This window comes from Eucyclogobius newberryi, unplaced genomic scaffold (genome assembly GCF_026437365.1).
Source record: "Eucyclogobius newberryi isolate DKJ021-1_F unplaced genomic scaffold, fEucNew1.0.hap1 SCAF_18, whole genome shotgun sequence".
In the NCBI taxonomy this organism is placed as follows: domain Eukaryota; kingdom Metazoa; phylum Chordata; class Actinopteri; order Gobiiformes; family Gobiidae; genus Eucyclogobius; species Eucyclogobius newberryi.
This window is the reverse complement of record NW_027315812.1, coordinates 13,714,345-13,740,017: the sequence shown is the minus strand read 5'-3', so window position 1 is coordinate 13,740,017 and position 25,673 is coordinate 13,714,345. Positions and strand designations below refer to the sequence as shown.

Sequence of the window (25,673 nt, the reverse complement as noted above, 5' to 3'; positions counted from 1 at the left end):
GCGGTGTGATGCAACTGTGACCCGAGAGCAAGTCCTAAATTGTGAGTCAGATTAGTCAACCTTTGTAATTGGAAAGACAGATAATTAATTCTGTCCACATTTTTGTGCGGCGTGATGGGAAATATCGCAGAGACAAGCGGAAGGCCCTCAAACCCTGCTGCTATTTGGTCAGCCAGCTTATACTCATCAGGGACTCCTCTGGGTACCCCAATAGGATCTATATACGTAGTATCAGGTGCTACTGGGAGCATACCAGATTGTCCACTAACGTCTCGCCTTGACCTTTCAGTATGGTTCTGGGTGATGCTTGTTATGGCCGCGGCTGGCCACAAGAGCGATACATAGGCACAGAGTCCTACTCCCTTTGCTTCCAAGTGTCCTCTCAGCACGGTGTCCCCACACCACCACCATACATCCTGGCGTTGGGTATCCAAGAGACCTCCTCCCGCTATCTGCACAGTTAGGTTACACATATGAACTGGTACATTTCCCATCTTAAGGCATATTTCATTAACTTTGCATGTAGTTATGTTGTAGCAGACAAAAAAGGCGCTTTTAGGTAATGTAAACAATGGCTGTTCCATATTATTTGTCAATTTTGGAAATGCTCTGTCATAATTGGCACATAGTTTATTATTCATGGTTCTGTTGGCTAGGTGTTGGATGCATATTGTGTTTACTATTATCGCATCTACTAATAATAACTGTGGTCGTGCTGTCATGCATATTATGCAATCCTTTCGCAGAGGTCTTGCCACTGCTAATGCTTCTTGTATCCACATATTTGTTGCAATATGTGCACCCGTTGCCATGTATAGAAAGGTGTCTGGCGTTAATTGCTTTTTATTGGTATCACTTATTTTCTTCCCCCTGTATTTCAGATCTACGTATGGAATTTCAAAAATGTATGTTTCATTCACAGGTATACACAATTGTGGCATCCAAGTGGATGCTGATCTATTAGAACATGGGTTGGGTGCCCAGAGTACCTTTGGCTTGCTGTTTGTTCTCTCACGTGGTCCCGACTGTCCGATGCATAATACAGGTGTCAGCACCCATATTACCGCCGTCGCTGCGATGATGATAACACGTACGTCTTTTTGCTGTCTCTGGCTCCCGTTCATTGTAGCAGAGTGTAGCACTTTACGCGCTGTGGCCTCTGTGTTCACTGCATACAAAAATGAAGAATACACCGAAGTCCTGCGTCTTGTAGATCTTATGGATCTGCCGCTGTGTTGTCCGGCGCTGTGTTGTCCGGCGCTGTGTTGTCCGCCGCTGTGTTGTCCGCCGCTGTGTTGTCCGGCGCTTCTCTCACTTTCCCATGAGAGCACCCATGTTCTCGTCCCTCCAATGGTCGGTGTGAGGACGACACGGTGTGGCTCCGTCCACTGGCTGTCCCACTTGGATCGTCTCTGTAAACACCATATCTCCAACACGTTCTGCTGCGGTGATAAACAAAGTCTTTTCGACAGTTCAGTGTATTTTTTTTTTTAGTAATTATTGATTCTGAATATTTGTTTACACGTACATCTCCCTCCTTTTTGAGAGATGGCTTTGCCCATTTCTCAAACTTCTACATTTAAACAAAATTCTATAATCCAGATAGTTTACAACGTTCACTAATCCAAGATGTAATCAAGGAAGAGATGGAATTGCGTCTGTCTTACACTCCGCAATGTCACCTCTTGACCTTTCACAGTTCAGTGGTCACATCCCTGGCTGAGCCCCCCCTTCCACGGCGCTGGGCCCCCACCCTGTGTGTCTATAATCCGACACTGCCTCTGCGATCTGTTTTACCACCATTTGTTTCAAACTCCAAATGTTTCAAACTCTAAATGTTTCAATCTCTGAATGTTTCAAACTCTAAAAGTTTTAAACTACTACATTTCTGGTGTCCACGTGTGCGCGCGTATGTATGTATGTGTGTGTGTGTGTATGTATGTGTGTGTGTGTGTGATTCAAATACATCAAACAATAATAATTATCTCAATAATTCCCCCGTTGAGCTGGCCATAAGGGTCAGTTCACAACTTAGAATTCTTCACATAATTAACAATTTCACATCTCCTCTGTGGGTGTGGCCTGAATAAAATCACCCATCTAATGTAATATGTGCTAATCTTCTATATGTGCTTCAGGTGAGTTTCAAACTCAATCTCTCACACCTGCTCATGTGGTGCTTTACAAACATTGTGTATTAGTTTGTTCTAGCAAGTCTATATGTGTATAACAATCAAAATGATCCTAAACCTTCCCCTTGTCCATAAGGCACATCATTTTATCAGTCTAACCATCTCTTGCCTCCGTCCTGAGTCCTATAATGTTTAAGTCCTGTTATCACTGGTTTTCATAACTTCTATAACGTCTAAATTTAGATGATATTGTCTTATTTAAATCTATTCAATTCTTGATTGAATCTCAACAATCCTTCAGGTATTTACTTTAGAATGTCAAATTCTTTCCCTGTTAATTTTAACTTTTCCTATTACCCATCACGTCAACCCCCCCTGAGGTGGTGTTGCTGAAATTGTCACTGTGATACGTAAAGATAACGGACATCTTGTCCATCCTGTCCTCTTGCTAATCTGCTTTCTCCCTTCTCCTGTGTTTTCCCAGTCTTTAGCTCGTCTGTTATCTTTGACTATCCGTCCCATATCCTCCCACCTGGCATTGTTTGCTTTAGTTAATGGCAGATGCCGTTTTTCCTGGGAGGACATTAGCAATGTTACGTTTTCACTCACGTCTACATCGCAATACGAGGTTCCCTCATGATAATACAGATTAGTTATTGTAATAATCTGCGGACCTAGTTTATTCACAGCTTCGTCGTAAGTCATGTCTGGTCCTGGTGTGGCTTTGTAACGCAACGTCATTTGTAACTGATCTCGCTTTCTAATGTCACGGGGGCTGGTTGTGTTTTCTTTTGCCAATGTCAACAGTGTGGTTACTATTTCTCCTGAGTCACCTGTAGGTAAATCTAGTGTCCATGAATAGTATGGCAATCCTGTCCCTTCTGTGACATATGCTCCGCTGATGGGTTCATGTAACGGGTGTTTCATAACGGTCATTGTCCCGTCTGTCAGAGGCAGTATAGCCATTTCTAGTGCTGTGGTTAGGTCCCTTCCTAAAAGATTATGCGGACACTTTGAATCCATCACAGCTGTTGCTAAAATTTCTTCCCCTGTTTCTTCCCACCTAAATTTAGTAGGTACACTCAGTGGATTTCTTTTTGTTTGTCCATTTGCTGATATCATCTTTACTACAGCCTCCCCTGGTGCAGTCACACCTACACTGTCCGTTCTGCTCCTGTGTCGACTAAGAATATCAGTAATTTCCCATTTACCCATATCGTCACTTCAGGCCTGTGTTTATAGTTGACATATTCTAAATTTAAAAACATTTCTGTCTCTTCGTCCCCCTCATTCTTTGTCTGTTTCTTGTCCAAGCCACCCTCCTTTGTCCTGCACTCACTTTTCCTATCTAGTCATGCCTCTTCCTCTTCTTCACTATCCTCCTCAGTTCTTCTCCTGTCCCTCTTTTTGTGGCATTTATTCGCCACATGTCCAGTTTTGTGACAGAGAAAACACTTTCCCAATTTCCAATCCTCCTCTCTTTGTTCCTCTCTTTTCTTATCTCTATATCCCCCTCTGTAACCTGTTTTTCCCCTTGCTCCCCTCTTTCCTACGCTTGTCTGGACGCATTCTTCTAATGGCACCATAACATACGCCTCTGTTAATTTACTTTTTTTCTGTTTTTCTTTTTCCACTGATTCTGCATGCACTGCTTGTTCTGTGAACTGTTCGAGTGTTCCTGTTGCCATATGTACATCATTTTTCTTCAGCCACCATTGGATTTGGGGCTTAAGTCCGTCCATTACTGCTCTTTTCAACTGCTGCTGATAAACGCTATCAGCAGCTGCGTCTTCTGGGATTCCACTGTTATCTTTAAATATCCCCGTAAGCCTGCTTCTAAACTCTTGAACTGTTTCTACATCCCCCTGTTTAGTTTGCGCTATCTTCAGATAATCCGCCGGCCTCGTAAAATGTGCCCTTGCCCTGCCCCAAACTCCCCCTCCTGCTCCTTCTTGCACTCTGGCCATTGTCGTAGCCCCATCCCCCGGTACATCATTATATGGTCTAGCTACTCCTGCATTAAACGGATCCCAATTCCCCTTTAATTGTATCCAATGAAGGCCCAGAAGTTGCATTAGGACCTGTTGTATTTCTGCCTCATTTAGTCTGTACTGTGTTATCAGGAGTGATAATTCATTAAGACATCTATCAATGTGTACATTTCGTTTCGTTACTCCTTCTAGAGCGGCCTTAACGTCACCTAAAGTCCATGACCTATACACGTATGTCGTCCCTCCCGCCCCGTCTGGGACTTCAATTGCTGGATATGCCTCTGCTGTTGAATATTCCTCACAGTATCTTTGAGGTTTCTTTAAACTTTCACGATCCCGCAACACTCTGCTCGATCCTTCCTTAAATGGATCAGCCTGCACTAATTTTGCTCCCTCTGGGGCATAATCTACGGGAACACTTAACGTAGGTAGTGCTGGATACAATTTTGATACTGGCTTTGGGTAAGTATTATATGGAGGAGGACTTTGTTCTACCGGTAATTTTGCTTCCCAATTTTGAGCTCTTTTCTGTTGTCTAAAAGTTGACACACTCTTTTCGTCATGTGAATGTGCCTCTACTGCTTCCTGGATTTCCCCTGGTCCTGGTCCCGCCTCCTCCCCCGGCACCACCAGTGGGGGTCGTCGCTGCGGCCAATTTTCCCCAGTATTATCTTCTTTTCTAGCAACTGCAAAAATACCGGTTCTTTTTTCCAGTATTTCCTTTCTTTCTGCTCGTGATCTGGATTCTTTTAACCAGGCCTGAGCGGCTATTATCTGTTTTCCTGGGTTTTGTTTAGTTCTTCCCTTCATGCCATCATGAGTTATCAACCCTCCCATTAATCTTTCTGTCGCTTCTACTCCTAAAGTCCCATTAAACCCGTATTTCTTCCTCCATTTTTGGAGAAATTTTACAGTTTCTGGATTATACTTGCGCATCCATTCAGCATCTGTCAGATCCTCATCTCTTTTGACCTTTCTTTTGTCTTTTGGTCTTACAGTTTGGGGTGACAATTCTGGCTCCATCATTATTTGGTCTCGGTCGTCTGAGAGAAATGCTACTTGCTTTACAGTCACGGTTAATGTCAAGCTTCTAGAGAAATTCCTTATTAGATTTCTCCGGACATAAACGTGGTGTTTAAGATTCACCCGTGACTGCAAATTTTAGATCTCTCAGAATAACGCCTTGTGACCCTTGTATGATTAATTGTGATTCTCACACCTGTTAGTGAATCACTTATTAATCCTCATTCACACATTCACACTTCCTTACTTACCACGCCCGTGCACAGCGCTTACATTCACTCGTCTTTATGTCAGTAACAAACTCGTACACAAAGCATACATTAAATCACTTTCGGTGAGAAACTTATCTCGTGGTGAGCAATTTAAACTCCCTGCTTATGTGAGAAACTTATCTCGTCCATAAGCTTACAATATTTCCTCAGTAATATGAAACTGGGTATTTCCTCAGTAATACCTAACTGCCTTGCTTATGTGAGAAACTTATCTCATCCATAAGCCTACAATATTTCCTCAGTAATACCTAACTGCCTAAAATATTTCCTCAGTAATATGAAACTGGGTATTTCCTCAGTAATACCTAACTGCGCATAAAAGCATACAATATTTTTCCAGTAAATATCAAACTAAATGCATAAAACGTTTTGTGGCTAACTCTTTTTCACACACAACATTTTTCTGACCTCTTTGTCGTCTGTTCTCCGCTGACTCGAAACGACGGGCTGTTCCCGCGGAGAATGAGGCGCTTATGGGTGGCCACGGGAAAAGTGGACTTCCTTTAGCTGTGCACAGACTTCACCGATTTGCAGTTCACTCTCCACGAAGAACAGCTTGTCATCCGGCTCGAAGGACCACTAAAATGTCAAGAAATTACACATGAATCAATGCTATTACTTAACAGTCAGAGAACATAATTCAACTTAGAATATTAAACGACACAGAAACGTCAGTCTTTTGTGTGGCTTGCAAGGGAGAGGAAGGCTTAGCCGAGTCAAGATGTTGTAAGCAACCTGAACGACTTTCCAAAATCACTCTCAGCGTTCCTCCCTCTTACAAGTCATTTTATTAAAATCACACATAAAAAGGAGGCGGGTCACATTTCTCTTTGGTCAGCTTCACATCAAGGCACTTGTCTTTTACGACTCTTTGGTATTATCTTTAGAGATAAAAACCTTGGTGAATGTTCTACCCATCTGGTCCCCAGGATGGGAGGAACATTCCTCACGGCTGCTTCTACAACATCTTCACACATGTTATTAGAAATACATGCCTTTCCCTCCCCCCAGGCTAATGATGCAGATAACTTTTAACACACAAATATAATCATATATTTACATTTTATCACAGCATGTCCAATGTCCCCCCACTTCTGCGTCAATTGCCTTAGTTAATGACACACAGTCATGTCCTTGGGAGGGCATTAGCACGTCACTATTTAACTTATTGATATAACCTGCAGTCCTAGTTAATGCACAGCTTTGTCGTAAGTCATACCTGGTCCTGGTGTGGTTTGGTCACACAATGTCATATGTCGCTTGATCTAGCTTCATAACGTCACAGGGCTGTGGTTTTTCTTTCGTCAATGTCGACAATGTGGTTCCAAATTTTCCTATTGCCTCTAATTTCTTCCCATGTTTCCACCCAAATTTAGTACGTACACTCGGTAGATTTTCTAGTTTGCCTTTTCTGGTTTACTTTCCGTTCTGCCGTGTCCCACCAAAAACATCAGTAGTCATCCATTTACCCATATTGGTCTCACTCCAGGCCTGTGCCTGTATTTTATCCTAAATTTAAGAACACTTCTGTCTCTTTTTCGTCCTGTACTTTCATCTAGTCATGCATTAAGTCCAAAAATAAAACAAAACAAAACAAAACCTAGCTTTGTTTTGTGCACACAAAAAAAAACACAATACCGTAAAAACACAACTTTTGTCTTCTATGTCGGGGACAGAAAGTGTCCTGTCTTGTGATCACATTCCCCAAAATATTGGGCATCTATTAAAAATCTGAATTAATCTTCATCTCTTATCAAGTTTAATAAAATCTTTATAGTTGATTGTTGTCAATCAAAACAAAAACCCTTAAAATTTGTTCTACAGAGCTCTCAATACTAAAATTTAAACCAGCTGGGTTTAGTTCGCCTAATTCATTCACCTTCAGAGCGTCCTCTGAACTGCTTTCTCTTCCCTTCTCCTGTGTTCTTGACCCCCCTTATCTCCCCCTCTCTGCCACGTCTCTGAGCACACTGGAAGTCTCCATCCAAAGAATATAATCTCTTATTGATTTTCCACCGGACATAAACTTGGTGTTTAAGATTCACCCGTGTCTGCAAATTTTAGATCTCTCAGAATAACGCCTTGTGACCCTTGTATGATTAATTGTGATTCACACTTGTTAGTTAATCACTTATTAACCCTCATTCACACATTCACACTTCTCTCTTGCTTACTTCGCTTGTGCACAGCGCTTACATTCACACGTCTTTATGTCAGTAACAACTCGTACATAAGGCATCATAATTTTCTTTCGGTGAGAAACTTAAACTCGTGGTGAGCAATTTAACTCCTTTATGTGAGAAACTTATCTACATAAAGCCAACCAATATTTTTCAGCAATATCAAAATCCCGCTTATGTGAGAAACGTATCTCATCCATAAGCCTACAATATTTCCACAGTAATATCAAACTGGGCCGAAAGCCTATATTTCCTCAGTAATATCAAACTGGGCTTTAAAAGCCTACAATATTTCCTCAGTAATATCAAACTGGGCTTTAAAAGCCTAAAATATTTTTCCAGTAAATATTAAACTAGTGCATAAAACGTTTTATGGCTAACTCTTTTTCACACACAAAGTTTTGTCTGACCTTCTGCGTCGCCTGTGTTCTCCTGCTGCCTCGAAACGACGCGCTCTCCTCGCGGAGAATGAGGTGTGATGGGCAGCCACGGCAAAGGTTGACTTCCTTCTGCTGCACACAGACTTTCACCGATTCACCGCTCAATCTCCGCGAAGGCCAGCTTGTCATCCGGCTCAAAGGACCAGAAAATGTCATGGAATTAGACATACAGTGATCCCTCGCTATAACGCGGTTCACTTTTCGCGGTCTCGCTGCTTCGCGGATTTTCATCATGCATCGTGTTCTCCATTCTAATTGGCTAAACAGTCTCTCCGCGTCTTCTCTACCTGTGTGTCAATAACGTTATGGATTAATATGTACACGTACGTAAAACCGCTTGCCAAATTGAAGTTTGTGAGGCCGGTGAGAGCGTGCGTGTGAGCTGCGGGACACGCCGGTGAGAGCGGCGCTGCGCGTGAGAGGCCAGTGAGAGCGGCGCGCGTGAGCTTCAATGTTTTATGGAGTATTTCATTGTATAATAACTGTAAAAAAAATAAAGGTTTCTACTTCGCGGATTTCGACTCCCGCGGGTTCTTTTTGGAACGTAACCCCCGCGATAAACAAGGGATCACTGTACACCAATGCTATTCTTTGACACACAGAGAACACAATTCAACTTAGAATAGGAAACGACACAGACACATCAGACGTTTGTGTGGCATGCATGGGAGAAACCGTCGGACCGGGTCACCCAGGCTGTTGTAAGCAGCCTGGCGACCCTCCTGGTTTCACAACGTTTTTTCTCATGCAGGTTGGTTTTATTAGATATTATGGAATAGGCGGGTCACATTTCTCATTGGTCAGCTTCACATCAAGGCACTTGTCTTTACATCAGTCTTTCTTCCTTAGGCCTAGCACCAAAGTACATCTTGGACATGTTAGTGCCATATGAACCATCTCGGACTCTGAGGACCTCAGGGACCGGCCTCCTGCTGGTGCCAGAGTCAGGACTAAACATGGGGAATCTGCGTTTCAGTTTTATGCAGCTAAAATCTGGAACAGTCTTCCTGAAGACGTGAGACAGGCTTCTACTCTGACAATGTTCAAATCTAAGCTAAAAACAGTTTTGTTTAGCTGCGCATATGACTGAAAGGATTTTTTTCTTTGCACTCTTCTCTTTTGTTTGTGATTTTATTAGTTTAGACAATCAGTTGGATTTATATTTTTTAATTTAGTTAATTTTATTGTATTTCTGTTTCTGTAATTTCTTTGTGATTTGAATGCATTTTTCCTGCTGTGAAGCACTTTGAATTGCCTTGTGTATGAAATGTGCTCTACAAATAAACTTGCCTTGCCTTGCGATAAGAGTCTTGGTGAATGTTTTACCCATTCTCCCCTGGGGTGTTACACCCCTCCCTAGGAGTAAACATTCCTGTGCTCCATCTTTACGACACCTTCACAAATGCAGTTTGTCACACATGCCATTTTTCTCTTAGACTAATGATGTAGATAATATACAAATGTCGTCATATCACTATTATGCAGATAAAACACATCACAGAAATATAATCATATATTTACATTTTATCACAGTTATCTAGGAAACGGTTTTAAACTGACCAATTTAAAACTTAGCCTTTATTTTAAATGAAAGTAAAACTGTTGGTATTAAAAAAAAAAGCTCTATAAGACTTGCACTAAGACTAAGACTAGACCGTCGTGAGACAGGTTAGTTTTACCCTACTGATGATGTGTTGTTGCAATAGTAATCCTGCACTTGCACTAAAGCCCTTCTTAAGAAGTGCTTTAGTGCAAGTGCAAGTCGACCATATGTCGACTATCTCCATGAATACATTTTGTGGCCTTTTTATCCTGAACTTGACACTGTCCTATTAAAAGAACCAGTTTTACTTTGTAAGATTTAAATTCAGCAGGAACAGGAGCCTGATCAAACACCTGGTCCTTCAAGTATCTGCATTTCTAATCTAGTTGATGTTTTTAGAAGAATCAAACGTTTGGGGTGTCATTCTTGGAGCAGTTATTGGAGTTCTGGTGGTCATTAGCCTGGGTCTATTTGTCTGGTGAGTAATCTCACTCTCTATAAATAACTTTAGTTGTATATGTCATTTTCCAACTCCTGTGGGAGTCTGCTTTTTCTTTTGGTGGTTTATTCTAGAACCAAAACTGTTTCTGGATGGAGGGAATTCTACTTCTTTTGCTTTGCTTGGAATGTTCCGCAGTATGGCATTAAACTAGTGAATCTTCATAAAGTCAAGCAAGTGACGCCACCAGGCCAAGCTACAGGTCATGTCTGTGGAGAGGTTCACTATAAACAATGCATTTTTGTCAAGTTATTTTGTGCAATACAAACACATTGTATTCTAATATATGCAAGATAGCTAAGTTTACTGCAATACTGTGGATTCCAGCGAAGAAAAAACATCTCCATGGAGACAAGAAAATGGCTTACCCCCACCAGAAAAATCACATGTTGCACCTTTAAAGTGTTCAGTTCCCTGTACTTTCTTTTTTTCAGGTGTTTCAAAGTCAAATGTCAAAGTCCAAAAGACACACAGGTAAAATTCAATAATTCAATGCATTTTATTTTAAATTGAAATTGAAAAAAACATAAAACACATGTTGTGTTGCAGCAAGAGACATTTGTACAAGAAGTAGAAGAAACCATCCATTATGGAGAAATTGACTTCTCCAAAACGGCGTTCAAAGCTGCTTCTAATATTCATTCAGACGATGAACCGAAAGAGGAGACGGTTTACTCCCAGATCCAAGTGTTTCAGGTTAAAGCCACAGAAGAAGAAACCATCCATTATGGAGAGCTTGACTTTTCCAAGATGAGCCCTAAAGAGGTCCCAAACACAGAAGAAGAAAACACTGTGTATTCCCAGGTCCAACTGTCAAAGTCAGAAGAAGGGCAGGTTAAAGATGCTGATGAAAGCCTCTATGCCAAAGTAATGAAGAAGTAACATTGCATGTTTTAAAAAAAAATAGTGTCCAGATGATTAAAACTGAATCTTCTTCTACAATGGAACACTCCTGGAAGAACGAGGGATTGCACTGACTATGACAGGATACATCATATAAGGGTCATGGGAGCAGCTCACAGCTCCTTTTAAAGTGCGAGGCCGCTCCTAAGACAGTTTTGCAGCTGCATTATTTGTGTTTCTCAGTTTGGTCACAGCGTTGCTCTTATTGATTTGTGACAGTGCATTATGTATAATAATATGTCTCACACGTGTTGCACTAAGAACACAATTTACAAATAAATTTTATTCATATAGACACCAAACCAAACAATGCATGTCCTTGAATAATGAGTGAAGAATTGATCCAGAAAAGGATGAAGTGAAAATGTTTTGTCTGTTTGGTAAATAATGTTATGTATGATGTGTATAGATAATGTAGACTAATATAATGTGCTATAGAACCCACAGCATGGACCATGGCCTTTATTCCTTCACTGTGCAGTGGCTTGTGTTTATGTGTTACATTTTAATAATTTATATTCTACTTTGAGGTTAACAGTCCCCAAAACAGGTGGCTCTGGAGAAGGTGCAGAGTGTGACTGTTGTGTGTAGATGATATGGATTTCTCAGATTGCATTTTAAAGGCGTCTGCACATTGGTCTGAACTGATTCTACCTGTAGGTTATATGTGGGACAATATGGAATCAAGAAGAAAAAACATGCATTTATTTTTAAATAATTGGTAGAGGTAATAGCTAGCAGATTAACTTAACCTAACTCTGTGGAAAAACATTTACATAATGTGATGCTTCAGGTCTCGGTGGAAAACACGTACAAAGATAAATTGAAAATTGTGACTCACCTGTGCTCTGTCTCTTCTCTGGCCCATTATCTGGTTTTATAAACCAAATATTAGTATAATATTCCAATACATCCGGTTGAGAAATACACTGTGAAGCTGAGAATGATAGAAAGTGATCCAACTCACAACTCACCTTACTGGAGCAGACGTCTGAAACACAGGGTGGAGTCGTCCGCAAACTTGATCAGTTTTACGGAGTCATGGCTGGAGGTGCAGCAGTTTGTGTACAGGGAGAAGAGCAGGGGAGAAAGTACACAGCCCTGTGGAACTCCTGTGCTGATAGTCCGAGTGTCTGAGACATTCTTCTCCAGCCGCATACACTGCCTCTGATCCATCAGGAAGTCAGTGCTCCACCTGCAGCTGGAGTCAGGCACGTTGAGCTGGGAGAGCTTGTCCTGGAGCAGAGCAGGGAGGATGGTGTTGAATGCAGAGCTGAAGTCCACAAACAGGATCCTGGCATAGGTTCCCGGTGTGTCCAGATGCTGCAGGATGAAGTGGAGTGCCAGGTTGATGGCGTCCACAGACCTGTTGGTTCTGTAGGTGAACTGCAGGGGTCCAGCAGGGGGAGGTGAAGGACATGAGGAGGGGCAAGACCAGGAACTCAAATTACTTCATGACTACAGACGTCAGTGGAAATCATGTGTAATTTCTCTTCTAATTGTGTGCTGCTTTGGGTTACTCTTTCACAAAAATAAGATAAGATGAGATAAGATAAGATATTCCTTTATTGTCCACACATGGGGAAATTTTATTGATACAACACAGGTAGATACAGAGGAAAAGGACAGATAACAGATTATAGGAAGTTTAAAAAACACTCTTAATAGAAGAACTCTTATAAACAAAAACTCCTATAGACAAAACCTCCCATTTCCCAAAAAGGGATGTGGGGAAATATTAGGATGTCCGCCGGGATAACGTGACGATCTCTGGGTAAGACGATGGTTCTCCGCAGTTTCTTGAGTTCCTCCTTTGTATAAATGCGCACCGGCGCTGTTCTGGTTGTCTTTGACCTCTAACTTTGTTTATTTTTTGAAGCCTATGAGGCGACTCCTGTTGTGAATTTGGGCTTGACAAACAACTGAATGCAACTTTGTGATGTTAGGCCTGCCATGCCCCTGCTCATGTTGCAAAGTAATAAAAACACCTGTAGTTGAATAAATGCAATTAGGGATGTCACAATATTAACATTTAGTGTTACCGTTTTATTTAGCAAAACCCTACACACAATTAGCACAATCACAAACCCGATTATCAAAACACCTTAGCTCCTTTGCAAAATTAAACACTCTTGTAAAAACTCTACACTAACTTATCAAAACCATATTTTTTTACAATATGAAACTCACACGTTGCATATGACTTAACTATGTTTGCACCAGTTACACACTGATGTTTACAGTTTTTTACAATTGAATAAACACTAAAATCTAAAGTTTAGCCCAATTATCAAAACCTTACACTCAAGGAGCAAAACTCGGCCTCAGATTTGCACCACTGTAACACAATAAGTCAGTTCACACTTTGTGCAAAACAACACACACAGTGATTTACAACACTCAACACAGTTGTATGTATTTAGACACAGAAGTTTATCAAGATGTCACTTTCTTGCAATTCTAAAGCATCCATCCATCCATCCATCTTCTGCCGCTTTATCCGGGGCCGGGTCGCGGGGGCAGCAGTCTGAGCAGGGACTCCCAGACTTCCTTCTCCCCAGAAACTTCCTCTAACTCCTCCGGGGGGATCCCGAGGCGTTCCCAGGCCAGCCGAGAGACATAGTCTCTCCAGCGTGTCCTGGGTCTTCCCCGGGGCCTCTTCCCGGTGGGACATGCCTGAAACACTTCCCGAGGGAGGCGCCCAGGAGGCATCCGAAACAGATGCCCGAGCCACCTCAGTTGGCTCCTCTCGACGTGGAGGAGCAGCGGCTCTACTCCGAGCTCCCCCCGTGTGGCCGAGCTCCTCACCTTATCTCTAAGGGAGCGCCCAGCCACACGGCGGAGGAAACTCATTTCGACCGCTTGTATCCGCAATCTTGTTCTTTCGGTCACTACCCAAAGCTCATGACCATAGGTGAGGGCAGGAACGTAGACCGACCGGTAAATAGAGAGCTTTGCCTTTCGGCTCAGCTCCCTCTTCACCACAACGGTCCGATGCAGCGACTGCATCACTGCAGCCGCTGCACCGATCCGCCTGTCGATCTCACGCTCCATCCTTCCCTCACTCGTGAACAAGACCCCGAGATACTTGAACTCCTCCACTTGGGGCAAAGACACCCCACCCACCTGGAGAGGGCAAGCCACCTTTTTCCGGTCGAGAACCATGGCCTCGGATTTGGAGGTTTCTATTCAATTCTATTTTCTATTTCAATTCTAAAGCACTGACTGTCAAATGACCACACCCATGTGCCAATCCATTGAATACTGTCATCAGGTGACCAAACACAAGATCGCTTAATTATAGACACACCAATCAGATTTAAGCACTATAAAAATGTGAGTTCACCAAACTGAACCAACATGGAAGGAAGAGGAAGAGGAAGAGTGAGGATGAGAAGGAGGAAGAGGAGGAGGAGAAGGAGGCAGAGGCCGTGCCAGAGGTGAAGGTTGAGGTGGAGGTAGGGGTAGAGGTAAAGGTAGAGGAAGAGGAAGACTTCAAGCAGGACGAAGAGGGGGAGGAGTTTGGGAGGGTTCTTTTTTGTACTGGATAAAATGTTATGTTCATGAAAACTGGGAAATGTTTTTTTTTCCGCCATGTTGGCTTGAGTATATGGAAAAAAATAAATTACACTGTCAACAGCATTAGTCTTGTGTCCTGTGTGGTGTCTACAGTGATGCATACAAGTGTGTGTAGTGTTCACTGTGTGTATTTTATTGCACAAAGTGTGAGCAGACATTGTGTTTCCAGTTGTAAAATCCGAGCCATGTTTTGCAAATTCACGGTGTACTTCACCCATACGACTCTGTGCACTTAGAAGCAGGATTAGCCCAAAGTGTTGAAGGTTTTCCACAGCAGTGTGTAACTGGTGCAAACATAGTTAAGTCATATGCAACGTGTGTGTTTCATTTGGTAAAAAAAATATGGTTTTGATCAATTAGTGTATGTTTTTTACAAGAGTGTTTCATTTTGCAAAGGAGCTAAGGTGTTTTGATAATTGGGTTTGTGGTTGTGCTAATTGTGTGTAGGGTTTTGCTAAATAAAACAAAACCATCAAAATTGGGTTTATTCAATCGTAAAAAAACGTAATAATCATATAAGTAATAGAAAACATTTTGATGAAGCTCAATAAACAAAAGGAACAGCAGCATGTGGGTAAAGTAAGTCTAGGGCTGTGAACAGGTGAAAAGAAAAACAGAGCTCATTTTTAGAGATGGAGGCCAGATTATAATGGGCTTCAGTCTCCAATAGAATAATAGAATAATAATAATAATAATAATAATAATAATAATAATAATAATAGAATAATAGAATAATAGAATAATAATAATAAAATGTATCTACCTCAAGAAATAATGTGCACAAACTGCCAAAAGTGTTTAACGTGTAAATGTTAAAACAAGGTTTAGTGTTTTCGGCAAAAATTACGTTACTCCAGTTTTATTTTCTCGGCCAGGAAAATGTTAAACAGGAAGTTGTCGCAGTAGCGCCCGCCCCTTTTGCTCCCAGCATGCCCTACGGCGCTAGGCAACAAAACGACGCTCCGAGCTAGAAGCTCACTCTTCTCTTTATGTTTTTCCTTTGTCTTTCTCTTTGAAGCCGTATCCACGGACGAGCCTTTTGACCTTTTCTTTTGTCTCAACAAAGCGTCCGCCACGTGGGTTGACAAGGCTAGGCCAGCCACATCGCCCTCTGAAAACACCTGGAAACACCTGGAACTAAGCTTAAGCGCTAAACCGGACAGAGACTTTCTTTTCTACTTCGCTTCTCCTATTTTTGAAGTAATCTACGCTGTTTACGTGGCTCAGCGCTACGTTCTCATCTGAGTAAAGGCCGCGTGAGGAGCTAACACGCCGCTAAAGCGTTCCACCGCTAAGGAACTCCCGGACATCGCCACGCCCTGCGTCACGGACTGCCCGGCGGACACGCACACGAGACGGACCAGCTGACATGCGCCGCCACCGCCTCGCGCCACCGCTTCACGCCACCGCTTCGCGCCACCGCTGCCGCCCCGCGTCACGGACATCGCGGCACACCACTGCCTTCGCCACACCGCTCCACGCCGCTGCCTGGACAAGGACCTGCCGGACCGAGTTCTACAAAATCGTAAGCCGAGTTCAGTGTGCGGTTCCTTTGTGCCGTGATTTGGGTAGAACTCAGCTGTTCCTCCTCCCTTAGCGTCTCACTTTCCCTCTTTTTGATATAGATTAGTATAGACACGTTTGATTATTCAAGGCAAAACTCTGGTTTAACATTACCTGCATGGACCTGCTGTTAAATCTGATACGAACATCACCTGTGATTTACCCGCATGAATTTCTGCTCCGGTGCCTTTTGATTGCCCTTTTAATAAATAAACTACACAAAAGAGTTATTGACTATTGTTTGTTTGATTAGACTATGTGTAAGTCCCTGCAGGGCCGGCCCAGCTTATAAGCGAACTAAGCAGCCGCGTAGGGCCCCGAGGCGTTAGTAGGGCCCCCAATCTGGCAACGCGTCTTATGAGAAGTGCAAGCGCAGCGTGCGACACTAGTGTAGTAGCGCTGCTGGCGCGGCAGCGCACACAGCGGTAACATATAACGCACAAACCGCATTTATTTGTAATGACAATCTGGCAACCGAGACACCAAACCTGCGCTGATTGGGCAACTTCATTGTGCGGGAGCAGAACGAGAGCAAAACATAAACACAACAGAACGTGGTCCTCATGTCCAGAGGAATATATCCCCCCGATGCCGAAAAACGAAAGAAGAACCTTCTTGACGATGTAAAGAAACTGCAAACTCAACAACACTCTCCAGGTATTGAACTTCTCTTACAAAGAGACGGTTAATGCTGCTGTTTGAAACATCACGATTCTGTCACGTTAGTTCGCTCAGGCTGGAGGCGACGAGAGCTCTGCCCCGCGCACAATATGTGTCTGAATGAAAGATAATAAGCTTCACATTTACACCAGCCCGTGTGAGCTGCAGGTGAGGCCGGTGAGGGGCGTCTATGCCCCGGGTCACTAAGAGGCGGAGATCCGGTCCGGACGAGCGCCGTCTCGTCCAGAACCTCTGACGTGAGACTTTGGAGTGAAAAGTGTGCGGCCCATGTCCCGGGCCCCTGTCCCGGGCCCCTGTGCAGCCTCAGTCAGAGATGAGCGGGTTTGAGTTTGCGTCTCTCTCTCTCACATCACCATGTGTGAGATCAATCGTGACTCGTGATATCTGTTTTACTTTGACTTCTTAACGTGCAATGAGAGGAACGTAAAGGTTTATGCACGTAAGGTCCATCAGCCAATCACATCGCAGCATTGTTTCATGCAGGAGTCCAGTGTGTGGTGTTCTGATCAGAACAAACATTTATATTGTAATTCACTTTTAATAGAGCAATAAAACATTTCAATTTTATCTGGGACGTGTGTTATTTGTACAGGGAGTAGAGGTGATGTCAGCGGAATACCAAGTTGCATTGTGGGATTTAAGTTATCAATATTTGAGCTTGTGAGGTGTTGAGAATAAACTAACTGGCAAACAGATGCCCTGGAGTTTTGGTGCGCTTTGTTTGCGTTGAAGAAAGTTCCCATATGTGAATTGTTTACTGACAATGGCAATAAAACTGATTCTGATGACGTGGTGAGGGGCCCCCAAAAATGTTTTCGCTTAGGGCCCCCTGAAGGCTTGGGCCGGCCCTGAGTCCCTGAATCGTGAAACACCCTTCAGACCTTTTAATGAGCGCGATTAAAAAACGTATCTTAGCTTTTTGGGTTTTACCCTGGTGCCCCGTCTTGTCTCGTTTCTGCTAAGAAATCTTCCTTAATCATAAACTGAATACCTGTAGTTTGAGACCCTACAATACAGACGAAACAATCACAAGAGTTAAATAAAATGCCAATAAAACATTGAATAAAACAATCAATGAAATGAACAATTCCCAAAAAACACACTTACACATATAATATGGGATAAAAATCATGTAATATATATATAAAAAGATAATAATAGAACAAGAAACACTTAAGGATTCTGTCCCTTGAAAACATTTTGTGAATATGCTGTCAAATGTACTTCTTGGATATGATGAGTTTAAATAATGGCACAGATTATTCACTGATTTTACTAAACAATAATCATATATATATTTAAAAAGCTGATCATTCACAATACATTATTATCACCTTGTTTTGCTCATTTTGTGTGCGTATTCATCTTGAGGACCAAAAATCGAATGGTAAATCCTTGAACATTACATTAACAACACGGTTTAAAGTTAAAATATCACTGTCACTTTGGTTAAGGCTCGGGTTTAGATTAAGGTTAGGCAAGTGTAATAATGTATTTCAGTTTGAGGGTCCAGGAAATGAATGTGAGTGAATGTAATCACTCCAAAAAGCATTTAAACGCAACATGGTTTTAATTTGTTTTACACTGTTTGAAAAACCTTGTTGGTGGCTGAGGTCTTCACCCTCTTGAGTCTTCTGAAATATTCAAGACGATGTCGCAATAATGAGACTTACTAAGATAAGGCATTTCAGGCTTTTTGTACTTGATTTAGGATTTAACAAAAGCGGTTGTGTAACTAAACAGTCTTAACATTACTATGTTTAGGGATTGTTGAAATGAGTGACTTCCCCAACACTGAATGCAGAGTGGCATCAGTTTTGTGAAACCAACATTTCTCTTACATTTCGCTAGTTTTGCAACAAATCTCTATCGTTTTGCTTGATCTTCGAGTTATTTGGTAAGTTTTTGATTCAATACTTTTCAAAGATTAATTTCATATGAAATAGTGTTGAACATAATAGTGTATATCAGAAAACCAATAAATATTCCACAGTGCAATAAAACATGTATAATCATCTACTTGTTTTGTTTTTCATGAACCTCTAGGTCTGTGTGTGTCAGATCGTTCGAATATGGAAACAGTCGTTTTGTTCACTTCCCTGTTTTTGCCAGGTAAAATCAACATTATCAAACATTCTGGTGCATATCAATATTTTTTCTCTTTTGTTTTTTACTATTAACATGTTGGATGAATATAAACATGTTTAACAAAGAGGATAAAGGGATATTGTTATGGCTACTTCATGGAAAACCAGCCAGGCCACTTCTGGTGAGGGCTGGTTATATATTTCAATTACATTTGAAATATATGTAAGTGAAATATATGTTGTTTGGATGCATGTTTGATCGAACAGTTGCAACGCTGCCTTCGGCTTGGTGAGTGACAGGGCATTGTTCAGTGAATTGTTGATTCAATCAACAATTCACCCGAGTGGGCCCGAGCCCCTAACCAGGATGAGACCAGGAACTAAACCTTGACTAGACCAGGACTAGAACAGGACCAAATCATGTGTATTTCAGGTCTAAACTGGGCTCAAACCAAGAGCAAACCCTGGGCAAGCGTGATTGCACCGGAGTGTGAAACATTATGTGATACTTTTGGAAGATTTTGGATTTCAAACATAATGCAATTTCTTGTTTCCTCAGAGCCTCACAACTACAAACATTCCATCAGATACAAATAAACATGACGAGGTCCATTATGGTCAGATCGACTTTCCACATGAGTTAAAGCCAGTGCAGGAAAAGGACCAGGACACTGTCAGGCCCGTAACCAGGGGGGGTCCGGGGGGTTCTAACGAACCGCCCATTTGGGCCGAAAAGGTCCGTCTATCATGGGCGGAGCTAGGCCCTGGCTTTGGGGCTTGAGCCCCGGATCTGTCCAAAAGCCCCGGATCTTTTAATCTTTTAAAAATGCATCATGATGTCACTGAGTGGATAGTGCAACAGGTAGAGCGCTGGGTTGGTACGCAGATGACCAGGGTTCGAAATCAGCAGTGGTTTCAAGTATCTTTACCCGTTTCATTGGTTGTTTTTGTTGAACTGATGTATGATTAGCTGCATGTATAAAGTGGGCGGGAGCGTAGAAAGTGCGCGGTGTTTACAGCATGTCACGGAATCTGACTAATTTGGCCTTTTCTATCATTTAACTGAGGTTTTGCAAAAAGTGAAGGGCATAAAGAAGAGCAGATCGACTGGAAAAAAGAGACATTCAGAACATGTGCTGAAAAACAAAGTTTATCTAACGTAGAATAGACAACAACCGCACATAACCAATTCAAACCATGAATTCATTGTGGTTGTCGGTGTAGCAGTGGCTCAGGTTTTATTCATCTACAATGCTAAAGCAGAGAAACTACAGGACAAACAGCTCACTGAGGAAGGTGTCTGCTAAAGGTAAGACTGACTTTTACTTTCAATAAAGATCAGTCTAATTCTAAAACAGCCCTTCATCTTTTAAGGGCTGACTAGCCTAGACAGCAAAGCATCAGTCTGTGGCCCTTTTATGTTGTGAGTCCGAGGCCTGTCAGGGGCATATTTTTCATATTTGTTTTGTCACTGATTGTTTTAAAGAACATCAAGATGTACAATTTCTTGAATAGCTAAATGTCACCTCTGCTGTTCTGTTCAACCTTTTTTGGAGGGAGGAGCTCTCTCAGAAGGCAAAAAGTCTGTCTTTGCCTTTTGAGGGTTACTGTCTGTAACTGCACTAAAACCACATCATATTGGCCAGAATGAACCCGCTCCCTTTCTTTTTGGGCTAAGCCCAACTTGAGGGACCACAGATATTAGAGGTAGTGAGCCTCACCAGCCATGAGGACCAATCAGAAGCGAGCACAAAATGAAACTAGGTCATTTTTGCACACGGTTAAAATGACCTAGTTTCGTTTTCGCTAAAACTGGGTTGATACTTAAAATAAAAAAAGGTAAAATAAAATACTAAAAAGGTCCACCTTGACACAAAAATAACTCCCCCATAGAAATCCTGGCTACGGGCCTGACTGTGTACTCTTCACTCAAAGTATCCAACAAGTGTTCAGTGTTGTATATTTATTTATGAACCTTTATTTTACCATTGAGATCGTTAAGGGTTAAAGTTAGGGCGGGTGTGTGCTAATTGTGTCAATAAAGGAATGTAAAGTATACCGAATATATGTGTATGTGATTCACTTTCTTTACTTTGTTTATTAAAGTGCAGCTTTTTAAGATAAGTTGAATTGAAACCAACATTTGTTACTGTTCTTGTTTCCATACCATTCTCCTCTTCCAATATTGTATAAAAATAGTATTGTCAATGTTAGAGATGTTTAAACAGCTGATTTTTCCGGGTATAAAAGTGCAGAAGTTTTTTTTTTATACTTGACATTTTAAATTCTATCTATTTGCATGTGTCAATGTTGAATTTATTATATTAACTATATTATCTTACAGTAATGCCTCTCCAAATGTGCTGCTTACAAATAGTTAGACTCATAACATAGAAGTCATTTTTGAGGGTTTTTGGGGAAAAAGGGAAACTTTTTTCTTTCTTCAATTCATTAATGGTTGAATCGTTTTGTTTGTATTATACTGACATGAGTCCACGTCGACTTGTCAATAAATATATAGATTGCAACTTACAATTAAAGCCGCAAGCGGCATCCAACGGTCCTCGCGGGCCGCCGGCCTTCTGACTCTGCTTTCTGCTGTGCTTAACCAGTGCAAATTAACACAAATGTCGGTCAAATGTGCGGCTCCAGCGTGACACTTGGAATAAAAATATGGATAACTTTTGATGTCCTGCTTGTGTAGATGATTTTCCCCAAATATGAACTTGATCGGGTTATCAACCTAGGAGGAGTTTGTTAAAGTGTGAAGCGTAAACATGTGGTTATTTTAGAGATTTTGCGGTTTTCCCTTTTGTGACATATGAAGCCTGCGTAAATTCACCTGAAAGACCTAACTTGAATCGGCGTCGGCCACCATGGAAGGACCCCTCTCCCCAGCGCCATCATCGCACTCAAGCGGGCGCCCGCCTGTCCGTCTGTGAGAGTCAGATCCCTCACTTCACCATGGACTCTTCCAGGTTTCTGCGCTTATCCCAAAGAGGTTATGCAGTTTTTCCCGGCCAAGAAGGAGGCTGAAAGGACAGGGGGCGTCTGCATCATGGCCCCCGCACATGCTCCTCATCACCAATCAACGCTCTCAAGTTACTCCTCCCCGCTCCCAATCAGTGCCCAAGCGGTCGCATTTAAGCCCTCAGGCAGATGGCTCGGCCACTCAAACCGTAGTGATGCCCCGCTTGTGTAGATGATTTTCCCCAAATATGAACTTGATCGGGCTATCGCCCTAGGAGGAGTTTGTTAATGTTTAAAGCGTAAAAATGTGGTCATTTTAGAGATTTTGTGGTTTCCCTATAGGGATAACATGGGATGTTTCTGTCATTGCTACGGCTACGCTGTACAAAATATGACTTTGGCTCCCATACCTTTGTTTTGGGGATGGCAAATGAGAACTGTGTGCAAAATATTATGTCATTTTGAAAAACTATTGTTTATAGAACACTCTAAAGGCCAAATCGTCAAAATTCTGGTAAAAGTTTGCGGCACCGCTGCACAGAGACTGTAAATGTTATCCTTAAAATTTGAATAACTTTAGATGCCCCACTTGTCTAGAGGACGTACACCAATTTTGAGGTCCGTGGACAAAACGCCCTAGGAGGAGTTTGTTAAAGTGTGAAACAGAAAAATGTGGATATTCGAGAGATTTTGCGAGGTGTAATCCCTATGGGAAAAGGGCATACGTTTGATTGGCCATTTGCATAAAACTGAATCTCTTATTTGTTGTGTGCAAGATATTTTTGTAGGCGATTAAAAAGTCACTGAGGATGCCACTGTCCACTGTTTTTCTGACTATTTAGTCAGAAAAACATGCCAGCTCGAGAAGCCTGAAGTCACTTGACAAGCTTCATGAACCATCTAAGGCTACGCCCACACTGCAGGTCAATTCAGATTTCTTTGCCCATGTGAGACCTGTATTTGCTTTGACTTACTTTTTTTTATTGAAGAAAAGCTTTATTAAGGAATGCAACTGAGTGAACTTATTTACAAAGAAATGCATGCTCTAGGATCAAGAAATGGCTTTAGCCAGTAATATATACTGTAGCTATCATAATGGATTGAAAGGCACCACTGTATCCAGCTCAAGTTAGAGTTGAATCATTAAACTCAAGATTTTCCTCTGTGCATTTGTTGGTGATTTGTGCAACGTGTACTTTTTCAGAAGGATTCAAACAGATCAAGCATTGGTGGAGGTAAGTCACTTATAGTAGGCGGAAAGACAGCAGGCTGGAGCAGAGGAAGTGGAGTCTCAAACTGTGGGGTGGTCAACTGAGGACGCTCACGTTTAACATTAAGTTGCTTGTGGGCACTAATAACTTGGAGCAAAGAGTTAGTGGATATGTTAAACAGTGATGTATCAAAGAGGGTTTTGAAGTCGTCTCGGGTTTCGTCACCTAAACAAACCCGCAGCTGCTCAGACAAGCCTCCAATGTCTGGCAACATGGTGTAATCTGTGATCTCTGGATCTTCTGCATCAATCTGATTGAGTTGAATTGCATCAGTCATAAACCACTGCAGTAGAACATCCAGGATTTTACTATTCTCTTCTTCATCAATGTACTGGTCACTAAACATGTGGCAGGAACCCAGTGCAGCTAATTTCCCACCCTCCTTTGCTTGGTAAAAAGCTAAAACAGGTCTGTTAAGAGGGAAACAGACTGTGCCGGTTGAAAGAATAGCTACAGCAGGTTTCATTACACTCAGGGTAGCCCCATATGGGTAGACAAATGTTAACGCTTGTTCATTATTCCCCACATTTTCATCTTCTATAATTCCAGTCACAGTTTTTCCAGCAGCTCGGCTGATTTCTCTATTCAAGACACCATTGGATACAAGCGCCTCCTTCGGATGGAAGTATTTATAATATACATTCCTCACAACAGCGTCACTATTGACCATTATGCCCAGGTCTTCCAGCAGAAAGTTAATATTGGTGTCAAATTTTGATTCTCCTCCTTCACCCAGCATTACAAGTATATTTCCTCCTTGCCCAAGGTATTTCTTAAGTACCTCCATCTCTGATGCTGTGAACTTCTCTCTTGGACCAGTAGTGATCCACAATCTAGCCCCATCCATCTTCTCTGCTGTCAATTCCTCCTTCATACTTTGAATTTTCCATTGACCCCTTAGTCTTTTCTGAAATGATTTGTATCCGCTGCTTGTGGTATAAAGTTCCCTCTTCGAGGCATTGAAGATCATTGTGTTATGCTGATGCATTATTTTTGTTCTTTGCTGGCTGCGAAACTATAAGCACTTCTTCTTCTATGGTGTTTGATGGCGGCTGGTATCCAAGTGTTACATTACCGCCAGACTTTATTCTTCAGACTTCATTCTTCAGAAGCCTCTTCTTCTCCTTCTTCTTCTATGGTGTTTAATGGCGGATGGTATCCAAGTGTTAGATTACCGCCAGACCTTATTTCTTAGACTTTATTCCTTAGAATTTATTCCTTAGACTTTATTCCTTAGACTTTATTCCAGCTGGCCTTCTCCCATGCCAGACTGTATTCTTTAGACTTTACCTTGTAGACCCCATTCTTCAGTTTTTCTTCTACTACTTTGGTGTTTCAAAGCCCACGAGTTCAAAGCAGATGAGTTCCAAGCCCACGAATTCCAAGCAAATTAGATCATCCTCTTCCTCCTCTTCCTCGGCACATTCTTATGGCTGTTGTTGTTGTTGTTGTTGTTTTATGGCAGTTGGCATCCAAGTGTTGCATTACCTGCAGACTTTATTCTTTCGACTTCATCTTTCAGAGTCCGACTGGCTTTATTCCAGGGCTGAGTCTTCTTCATCTTCCTCTCCTTCTTTGATGTTGTTGTTGTTGTTGTTGTTGTTGTTTTTGTTGTTTTATGGCGGTTGGCATCCAATTGTTGCATTACCGCCAGACTTTATTCCTCAGACTTTTCGTAGTCCTCAGACTGTCGTAGTCCGTAAAAGTACTCCTTCCATTGCTTTGGTGTTACAAAGCCCATGAGGTCATGATATGTCTTTGTGACTAGAATAGTTGTTGTTGTTTCAGAGACCGACCGGCTTTATTCCAGGGAGACTCTTCTTCATCTTCCTCTCCTTCTTTGACGTTCGTTGCTTCCACCGTACAGCTTTATTCTTTAGGCTTCATTCTATAGGCTTTAATATTTCCACTGATGTCGCTGCTTGGTAGCCGTGCGTCTACGAGACTGGACGAGGACAGGATAACACCCCCACCCCCATCTCGTCACTCTGATCACTCTGACTCCCCAAAAGCAGACCCCCATCACTCCGACTCCCATTTAGCGCCTTTAGCCTGTTTTCTATATCTGCCCAATCAAGCTCCTTTGTTCCAAGGAATCTCCCTGCAGCTTTAGCAATGATCCTGATCCTTTCAGTTCTGCTTTGAGTCTGAGCAGCACAGTTTACAACATCCACCATAAAGAGTACAAAATCCTCTCTATCCACAACCAGGGTATTCTCATTAAGAACCTGGAACCTGCACACTTGGGACCTCCACTCTTGAAACCTTCACACTTCTTGGGAGCCACGCTGGCCTTTCTCATTTCGCCCTGGCTGGCTTTGATGTTCGGTTGTTGTTGTTGTTGTTGTTGTTGTTTTATGGCGGTTGGCATCCGAGTGTTGCATTACCGCCAGACTTTATTCCTCAGACTTTTCGTAGTCCTCAGACTCTGTCGTAGTCCGTAAAAGTACTCCTTCCATTGCTTTGTTGTTGTTGTTGTTGTTTTATGGCGGTTGGCATCCGAGTGTTGCATTACCGCCAGACTTTAATCCTCAGACGT

The 25,673-nt window shown here is 42.1% G+C and overlaps 1 protein-coding gene and 1 pseudogene across 1 annotated transcript in view; one reads left to right on the top strand and one right to left on the bottom strand.

The window, feature by feature from the left end:
* Positions 1-10,962, top strand: part of LOC140364960 (B-cell receptor CD22-like) — a 29,925-nt gene extending 18,963 nt beyond the window's left edge. The window contains exons 6-9 of the mRNA XM_072451333.1: positions 290-426; positions 10,017-10,059; positions 10,515-10,554; positions 10,630-10,962. Coding sequence (XP_072307434.1) covers positions 290-426; positions 10,017-10,059; positions 10,515-10,554; positions 10,630-10,962 — 553 coding nt within the window. The remainder of the gene's footprint in view (positions 1-289; positions 427-10,016; positions 10,060-10,514; positions 10,555-10,629) is intronic.
* A 12,101-nt stretch (positions 10,963-23,063) lies between these two features.
* Positions 23,064-24,117, bottom strand: LOC140364450 (intraflagellar transport protein 52 homolog pseudogene; annotated as a pseudogene).
* Positions 24,118-25,673: the final 1,556 nt, after the last annotated feature.